Consider the following 10,071-nt stretch of genomic DNA (forward strand, 5'->3'; position numbering starts at 1 on the left):
AACGCACGGGCCATCCCTCCCGAAGGAAACCCACCCTGCTGGATGTCCCGATTACGGGAAAGCCTCCGCCTTTTCCCATATCGGACAACGGTCCAATCACCTGAGGCCATCCGGTCCTCAGTTGTAAGTCAGTGTGTGTGCTTGTCCTTTTGTGTTGTGTTTTATACTGTTGTCGTTTCTGTGTTTTGGGTTCGCCTTTGGTATCTAAATAATTATAACTCCAATGTGAGTTTTTATGAGGCGAGAAATCAACATATAAATTGAAAAAGAAAAAAAATTTTTAAAAAGGAAAAAATGAAAGAAAAATTTAAACAAGTGTTTTTATTAACTAATCAATTAAGTCAAAAAAATGGTGTGCCGTACGCGCAACGTTTCGACCCTATAAGGGTCTTCCTCAGGCGCTTGGCACACAAAAAGCTAAAGAAATGAGGCTGTATTGCACAAGGCTGTGGCTACTGATGTTCACTCCTCAGAGTCCAGAGTCGAAATGAGCTCCAGGCTGACTCCACCTCCCTTTATACCCTCCCCTCTGTGTGTGGTTTTTTTTGTATTTAACCAAACCTTTTCAGTTGTTTTGTATTGAAGTCTATATTATCCTGTGTATATCCACCATTTTTAAGATTCCGGTGTATACATGAATTTGAATATTGTGGAATCCCTTGTTTTAAACATTTAATGCTTTTAACCGTATTTGTTTTGTGTAAATGTTATTTGTTTAAATAAACTGTTTTTTTTAACATTTTGCCCTATTATATGCCGTCTTAAATACAATCATGTTAATGTGGTATGCCATGAAATTGTATTGTAAAAAATGCTGTTTTTTTTAAATTCGCTGTTTTTAACATTTTACATGATTCCACGGTTTTGAATGTAGAAATCATGGTTAGGGTTAGAATTAAGATAGGGGAGGGGGTATGGGGTATGGTTAGGGTTAGGGGGTTAGAGGGTTAGGGGGTTAGATGGGGGTCGGGTTAAGTGTGAGTAAGGAACAGGCCACCAGCAAGCTGGTAGCCTGGCGTGCACGGGCCATCGATGGGGCCGGGTGGTGGTGTCCCTGCCCTGGTTCAAAAAATTACCCATGTCTTGGGTTTAGTGCACTTTATTGGGCCTTCGCGACGTTTCGGCGTAGTTTCGCCTTCCTCAGGCTGGCCCAATATGTTTTTGTCTGTTTGTTCTGTGTGCCTCTCTTGGCTTTTATACTTGTGTTGTCTCCTCCCACTTTTAGGTTTTCTGTTTGTGGTTTTTCAAAAATTCTTTCTTAGTTTCTCACTTGTTCTTTCTTAATTTCTCACTTGTTTTCTCTTATTTCTTTTCTCTCTTTCTCTTACATGCTTTTCTGCTTCTCTTATTTGTTTTTCTATCTTCATATTTCTCTTTGTTTTCATGGCACCCCCTACTTGGTTTGACATCCCGTCCTATTTCATGTACTTGTTTTCTCTTTGTCTGTCTCTTGTCTTTAAGTTCTTTTTGTTTTCATGGCACCCCCTGCTTGGTTTGACATCCCGTCCTTTGTTGTTTATGTTTCTGTTCTTTGTTTTCAACTTCTCTTTCTGTGTTTGTTATACGTGGCTTCTCTTTTTACTTTTTCTTTTTTTATGTGACTTCTTGTCTTTCTTTCTGCTTGTTGACTCTCTTGTCTTTCTTGTTTTTTGTTGTTTTTTATATAGGGACCCCCCTGGTTAGGGTTAGGGTTTGTTAGAGGGCAGGGGCACCCCCAACCCCACGAGGCACTGGCTGGTTAGGTGTGAGTAAGGAACAGGCCACCAGCAAGCTGGTAGCCTGGCGTGCACGGGCCATCGATGGGGCCGGGTGGTGGTGTCCCTGCCCTGGTTCAAAAAATTACCCATGTCTTGGGTTTAGTGCACTTTATTGGGCCTTCGCGACGTTTCGGCGTAGTTTCGCCTTCCTCAGGCTGGCCCAATATGTTTTTGTCTGTTTGTTCTGTGTGCCTCTCTTGGCTTTTATACTTGTGTTGTCTCCTCCCACTTTTAGGTTTTCTGTTTGTGGTTTTTCAAAAATTCTTTCTTAGTTTCTCACTTGTTCTTTCTTAATTTCTCACTTGTTTTCTCTTATTTCTTTTCTCTCTTTCTCTTACATGCTTTTCTGCTTCTCTTATTTGTTTTTCTATCTTCATATTTCTCTTTGTTTTCATGGCACCCCCTACTTGGTTTGACATCCCGTCCTATTTCATGTACTTGTTTTCTCTTTGTCTGTCTCTTGTCTTTAAGTTCTTTTTGTTTTCATGGCACCCCCTGCTTGGTTTGACATCCCGTCCTTTGTTGTTTATGTTTCTGTTCTTTGTTTTCAACTTCTCTTTCTGTGTTTGTTATACGTGGCTTCTCTTTTTACTTTTTCTTTTTTTATGTGACTTCTTGTCTTTCTTTCTGCTTGTTGACTCTCTTGTCTTTCTTGTTTTTTGTTGTTTTTTATATAGGGACCCCCCTGGTTAGGGTTAGGGTTTGTTAGAGGGCAGGGGCACCCCCAACCCCACGAGGCACTGGCTGGTTAGGTGTGAGTAAGGAACAGGCCACCAGCAAGCTGGTAGCCTGGCGTGCACGGGCCATCGATGGGGCCGGGTGGTGGTGTCCCTGCCCTGGTTCAAAAAATTACCCATGTCTTGGGTTTAGTGCACTTTATTGGGCCTTCGCGACGTTTCGGCGTAGTTTCGCCTTCCTCAGGCTGGCCCAATATGTTTTTGTCTGTTTGTTCTGTGTGCCTCTCTTGGCTTTTATACTTGTGTTGTCTCCTCCCACTTTTAGGTTTTCTGTTTGTGGTTTTTCAAAAATTCTTTCTTAGTTTCTCACTTGTTCTTTCTTAATTTCTCACTTGTTTTCTCTTATTTCTTTTCTCTCTTTCTCTTACATGCTTTTCTGCTTCTCTTATTTGTTTTTCTATCTTCATATTTCTCTTTGTTTTCATGGCACCCCCTACTTGGTTTGACATCCCGTCCTATTTCATGTACTTGTTTTCTCTTTGTCTGTCTCTTGTCTTTAAGTTCTTTTTGTTTTCATGGCACCCCCTGCTTGGTTTGACATCCCGTCCTTTGTTGTTTATGTTTCTGTTCTTTGTTTTCAACTTCTCTTTCTGTGTTTGTTATACGTGGCTTCTCTTTTTACTTTTTCTTTTTTTATGTGACTTCTTGTCTTTCTTTCTGCTTGTTGACTCTCTTGTCTTTCTTGTTTTTTGTTGTTTTTTATATAGGGACCCCCCTGGTTAGGGTTAGGGTTTGTTAGAGGGCAGGGGCACCCCCAACCCCACGAGGCACTGGCTGGTTAGGTGTGAGTAAGGAACAGGCCACCAGCAAGCTGGTAGCCTGGCGTGCACGGGCCATCGATGGGGCCGGGTGGTGGTGTCCCTGCCCTGGTTCAAAAAATTACCCATGTCTTGGGTTTAGTGCACTTTATTGGGCCTTCGCGACGTTTCGGCGTAGTTTCGCCTTCCTCAGGCTGGCCCAATATGTTTTTGTCTGTTTGTTCTGTGTGCCTCTCTTGGCTTTTATACTTGTGTTGTCTCCTCCCACTTTTAGGTTTTCTGTTTGTGGTTTTTCAAAAATTCTTTCTTAGTTTCTCACTTGTTCTTTCTTAATTTCTCACTTGTTTTCTCTTATTTCTTTTCTCTCTTTCTCTTACATGCTTTTCTGCTTCTCTTATTTGTTTTTCTATCTTCATATTTCTCTTTGTTTTCATGGCACCCCCTACTTGGTTTGACATCCCGTCCTATTTCATGTACTTGTTTTCTCTTTGTCTGTCTCTTGTCTTTAAGTTCTTTTTGTTTTCATGGCACCCCCTGCTTGGTTTGACATCCCGTCCTTTGTTGTTTATGTTTCTGTTCTTTGTTTTCAACTTCTCTTTCTGTGTTTGTTATACGTGGCTTCTCTTTTTACTTTTTCTTTTTTTATGTGACTTCTTGTCTTTCTTTCTGCTTGTTGACTCTCTTGTCTTTCTTGTTTTTTGTTGTTTTTTATATAGGGACCCCCCTGGTTAGGGTTAGGGTTTGTTAGAGGGCAGGGGCACCCCCAACCCCACGAGGCACTGGCTGGGTTAGGGTAGGGCTAGGGTTAGGGGTTAGGGTTAGGGGTTAGGGTTAGGGTAGGGTTAGGGGTTAGGGTCAGGGGGGTTAGGGTTAGGGTTAGGGGTTAGGGTTAGGGTTAGGGTTAGGTTATGGGGAAAAAGCCAGGAGAGGATGGGACAAAAGTGGAATAACTGAAAAAGTAAGAGGTGTAGAGGGCTGATGTTGGTGTCTAGGTGGGGGTTTTGGTTGGTGCCGGACGCTGTGGCGAAGAGCCCACGCCGATGGCTTCTTCGGTTCTGGAGATATGGCGAATGGGACCAAAAAGGATGGGACAAAACGGTCCCAATGGGAGAAAGGAAGGTGCAGAGGGCCTGGTTCTACTGTCATTGCATTGCCCGTGTCCGGGCGCATCCGCAGGTGCCCAACATGGCATGGTTCAGAGTACCTTTGCAGGATGGGGCAGTAGTTGGAGAACGGTCGTGTGATGCGTCCACGGATGCAGAATCGTTCCCCGACTCCAAGGATGCCCGCCGTGTCTTTGTCAGACCCTCCTATCTGGAGATAGAGCTGCAAACCTTTTTCGGAAGCACTTTCCCTGCACAGAAGCGTCTGCAGCAGGAGACCGCAGAAGGGACAGCAGAACCAGGCCTTTGGAGCACTGCGTCATCTCCTGGTCCACACATGCCATCACGACGCACTGTACAAGGGGAGAGCAAGGCATCGTCGGTTGCCGCAAACAGTACAATCGCCTTCTGCGTCTGTCATTCTCTTTCGTTTGTTTGAGCGCTTGTTTTTTAAATACACAGCAAGTGTCAATCATTCTCTCTCTCTCTCTCTCTCTCTCTCTGTCTGTCACACACACAGACACACACATAGACACACAGACAGACACACAGTCAGACAGACACTGTGAGGTGTGCAGTGCAAAATTTGAATTTCAGTGCTTTTTGATTTGTATCTCTCTCTCTCTCGCTCTCTCTCTCTCTCTCTCTCTGTCTGTCTGTCACACACGTACACACACTCTCTCACACACACACACACACACACACACACACACACACACACACACACACACACACACACACAGTCAGACAGACACTGTGAGGTGTGCAGTACAAAATTTGAATTTCAGTGCTTTTTGATTTGTATCTCTCTCTTTCGCTCTCTCTCTCTCTCTCTCTCTGTCTGTCTGTCTGTCACACACGTACACACACACACACACACACACACACACACACTCACACACACACACACACACTCACACACACACACACACACACTCACACACACACACACACACACACACACACTCACACACACACACACACACACTCACACACACCAAAGCACACAGACAGAAGCAGGGCAGCTGCTGTGCAACTGGGATTTGACAAGAGGGGCTCCCTCTGCTGGCTCAATGCGGTACAAAGTGTCAGAAGGTGTTAGTGCCGCAGAAATTAACAGCTTTGGACAATCAATTGCATCTGTGGTCCACAGGAGGGCGCCCAGTTGGCAAGTCCTGTGCATTGCATATTAATGCCGTTTCAATTGCACTCACATGTGCTTTTTGTGTAAAAGAGAGACACGCACACACACACGCACACATACACACACACACACACACACACACACACACACACACACACACACACACACACTCAGCGGCTCAGAGATGAGGGAAAAGCAACAGAAATCAGGAGAGATTTCAATGTGAGGAGATGGCCTGTGATGCTGGGCCATTGTGTAACATTGGAATGAGTACCTGTGGCTGGGGGGTGCTCCTCAAAGGTCCCGGGAGGAGGAGGCGAGGAGGCTACGGGTGGCTGGCCTTGGGCTGCGCCTCAGGAACGTCATTTATTCTGCGTGGCGCCGCGTGTGCCCTGTGCAGCTTGGATGTCTGCCGCTGACGCTCTGTGGCTCCTGTTCCTCTCATCTCCTGGTCCACACATGCCTTCACGACGCACTGTACAAGGGGAGAGCAAGGCATCGTCGGTTGCCACAAACAGTGCAATCGCCTTCTGCGTCTGTCATTCTCTTTCGTTTGTTTGAGTGCTTGTTTTTTAAATACACAGCAAGTGTCACTCTCTCTCTCTCTCTCTCTCTCTCTCTCTGTCTGTCACACACACACACACACACACACACACACACACACACACACACAGTCAGACAGACACTGTGAGGTGTGCAGTGCAAAATTGGAATTTCAGTGCTTTTTGATTTGTATCTCTCTCTCTCTCTGTCTCTCTTTCTGTCACGCACACGCACACACACACACACACACACACACACACACACACACAGACAGACACACAGTCAGACAGACACTGTGAGGTGTGCAGTGCAAAATCTGAATTTCAGTGCTTTTTGATTTGTATCTCTCTCTCTCGCTCTCTCTCTCTCTCTCTGTCTGTCTGTCTGTCACACACGTACACACACACACACACACACACACACACACACACACACACACACACACACACACAGACACTGTGAGGTGTGCAGTGCAAAATTTGAATTTCAGTGCTTGGTGATTTGTCTCCCTCCAGTGGCCCACTGCAGGTATGATGAGGTTTAAATGATAGGTTAGGGGGTAATAGCCAGTAGTTGACGGAATAAAATGGAATAACTCGAAAAGTAAGTGTCGTAGAGGGATGAAAGTAGTGTCTACGGGGGGGTTTTTGGGTCCTCCGGACACCCTGGTGAAGACCCCATGTCGATAGCACCAACGGTTCTGGACTTGGTGGAAATCGGTCAAAATTTGACGGAATAAAATGGAATAACTCGAAAAGTAAGTGTCGTAGAGGGATGAAAGTAGTGTCTACAGGGGGGTTTTTGGGTCCTCCGGACACCCTGGTGAAGACCCCATGTCGATAGCACCAACGGTTCTGGACTTGGTGGAAATCGGTCACAATTTGACGGAATAAAAAGGTCAAAGTGGCATATAGGAGTGTCCGGTCGGGCTGATTCCACCACCACTGTACTCAGCAGGCCCTGCCGGGTCGTTAGACACGCGACGTGGCAGGGATCGGTGACATAACATGTAGCAGTCTCCCTGCACAGAAGCGTCTGCAGCAGGAGACCGCAGAAGGGACAGCAGAACCAGGCCTTTGGAGCACTGCGTCATCTCCTGGTCCACACATGCCTTCACGACGCACTGTACAAGGGGAGAGCAAGGCATCGTCGATTGCCGCAAACAGTGCAATCGCCTTCTGCGTCTGTCATTCTCTTTCGTTTGTTTGAGTGCTTGTTTTTTAAATACACAGCAAGTGTCACTCACTCTCTCTCTCTGTCTCTCTCTCTCTCTGTCTGTCACACACACACACACACACACACACACACACACACACACACACACATAGACACACAGACAGACACACAGTCAGACAGACACTGTGAGGTGTGCAGTGCAAAATTGGAATTTCAGTGCTTTTTGATTTGTATCTCTCTCTCTCTCTCTGTCTAACTGTCTGTCACACACACACACATAGACACACAGACAGACACACAGTCAGACAGACACTGTGAGGTGTGCAGTGCAAAATTGGAATTTCAGTGCTTTTTGATTTGTATCTCTCTCTTTCGCTCTCTCTCTCTCTCTCTCTCTGTCTGTCTGTCTGTCACACACGTACACACACACACACACACACACACACACACACTCACACACACACACACACACTCACACACACACACACTCACACACACACACACACACACACACACACTCACACACACACACACACACTCACACACACCAAAGCACACAGACAGAAGCAGGGCAGCTGCTGTGCAACTGGGATTTGACAAGAGGGGCTCCCTCTGCTGGCTCAATGCGGTACAAAGTGTCAGAAGGTGTTAGTGCCGCAGAAATTAACAGCTTTGGACAATCAATTGCATCTGTGGTCCACAGGAGGGCGCCCAGTTGGCAAGTCCTGTGCATTGCATATTAATGCCGTTTCAATTGCACTCACATGTGCTTTTTGTGTAAAAGAGAGACACGCACACACACACGCACACACACACACGCGCACACACACACGCACACACACACACACACAAACACACACACAAACACACACACACACACTCAGCGGCTCAGAGATGAGGGAAAAGCAACAGAAATCAGGAGAGATTTCAATGTGAGGAGATGGCCTGTGATGCTGGGCCATTGTGTAACATTGGAATGAGTACCTGTGGCTGGGGGGTGCTCCTCAAAGGTCCCGGGAGGAGGAGGCAAGGAGGCAGCGGGTGGCTGGCCTTGGGCTGCGCCTCAGGAACGTCATTTATTCTGCGTGGCGCCGCGTGTGCCATGTGCAGCTTGGATGTCTGCCGCTGACGCTCTGTGGCTCCTGTTCCTCTCATCTCCTGGTCCACACATGCCATCACGACGCACTGTACAAGGGGAGAGCAAGGCATCGTCGGTTGCCACAAACAGTGCAATCGCCTTCTGCGTCTGTCATTCTCTTTCGTTTGTTTGAGTGCTTGTTTTTTAAATACACAGCAAGTGTCACTCTCTCTCTCTCTCTCTCTCTCTGTCTGTCACACACATACACACACACACACAGTCAGACAGACACTGTGAGGTGTGCAGTGCAAAATTGGAATTTCAGTGCTTTTTGATTTGTATCTCTCTCTGTCTCTCTCTCTCTCTCTTTCTGTCTCTCTGTCTGTCTAACTGTCACACACACACACACACACACACACACACACACAGACACACAGACAGACACACAGTCAGACAGACACTGTGAGGTGTGCAGTACAAAATTGGAATTTCAGTGCTTTTTGATTTGTATCTCTCTCTGTCTCTCTCTCTCTTTCTGTCTCTCTGTCTGTCTAACTGTCACACACACACACACACACACACACACACACACACACACACACACACACACACACACACACACAGTCAGACAGACACTGTGAGGTGTGCAGTGCAAAATTTGAATTTCAGTGCTTGGTGATTTGTCTCCCTCCAGTGGCCCACTGCAGGTATGATGAGGCTTAAGTGATAGGTTATGGGGAAAAAGCCAGGAGAGGATGGGACAAAAGTGGAATAACTGAAAAAGTAAGAGGTGTAGAGGGCTGATGTTGGTGTCTAGGTGGGGGTTTTGGTTGGTGCCGGACGCTGTGGCGAAGAGCCCACGCCGATGGCTTCTTCGGTTCTGGAGATATGGCGAATGGGACCAAAAAGGATGGGACAAAACGGTCCCAATGGGAGAAAGGAAGGTGCAGAGGGCCTGGTTCTACTGTCATTGCATTGCCCGTGTCCGGGCGCATCCGCAGGTGCCCAACATGGCATGGTTCAGAGTACCTTTGCAGGATGGGGCAGTAGTTGGAGAACGGTCGTGTGATGCGTCCACGGATGCAGAATCGTTCCCCGACTCCAAGGATGCCCGCCGTGTCTTTGTCAGACCCTCCTATCTGGAGATAGAGCTGCAAACCTTTTTCGGAAGCACTTTCCCTGCACAGAAGCGTCTGCAGCAGGAGACCGCAGAAGGGACAGCAGAACCAGGCCTTTGGAGCACTGCGTCATCTCCTGGTCCACACATGCCATCACGACGCACTGTACAAGGGGAGAGCAAGGCATCGTCGGTTGCCGCAAACAGTACAATCGCCTTCTGCGTCTGTCATTCTCTTTCGTTTGTTTGAGCGCTTGTTTTTTAAATACACAGCAAGTGTCAATCATTCTCTCTCTCTCTCTCTCTCTCTCTCTGTCTGTCACACACACAGACACACACATAGACACACAGACAGACACACAGTCAGACAGACACTGTGAGGTGTGCAGTGCAAAATTTGAATTTCAGTGCTTTTTGATTTGTATCTCTCTCTCTCTCGCTCTCTCTCTCTCTCTCTCTCTGTCTGTCTGTCACACACGTACACACACTCTCTCACACACACACACACACACACACACACACACACACACACACACACAGACAGACACACAGTCAGACAGACACTGTGAGGTGTGCAGTACAAAATTTGAATTTCAGTGCTTTTTGATTTGTATCTCTCTCTTTCGCTCTCTCTCTCTCTCTCTCTCTGTCTGTCTGT

General features: G+C 46.7%; 1 protein-coding gene across 2 annotated transcripts in view; it reads right to left on the reverse strand.

The window, feature by feature from the left end:
- Positions 1-6,731: 6,731 nt before the first annotated feature.
- Positions 6,732-10,071, reverse strand: part of LOC146372722 (uncharacterized) — a 4,866-nt gene continuing 1,526 nt past the window's right edge. The window contains exons 2-4 of one of the 2 annotated variants that reach the window (XM_084954279.1): positions 9,326-9,577; positions 8,203-8,403; positions 6,732-7,165 (exon numbers count right to left, since the gene is read on the reverse strand). In XM_084954279.1, coding sequence (XP_084810405.1) covers positions 6,941-7,165; positions 8,203-8,394 — 417 coding nt within the window. In that variant the 5' untranslated portion in view covers positions 8,395-8,403; positions 9,326-9,577 and the 3' untranslated portion in view covers positions 6,732-6,940. Of the gene's footprint in view, positions 7,166-8,202; positions 9,240-9,325; positions 9,578-10,071 lie in introns of those variants that run through there. The other variant, XM_084954277.1, reaches the window with a different exon arrangement.

Source organism: Perissodus microlepis, chromosome 15 (genome assembly GCF_051167445.1).
Source record: "Perissodus microlepis isolate ML-2025 ecotype Zambia chromosome 15, ASM5116744v1, whole genome shotgun sequence".
NCBI classification, from domain to species: domain Eukaryota; kingdom Metazoa; phylum Chordata; class Actinopteri; order Cichliformes; family Cichlidae; genus Perissodus; species Perissodus microlepis.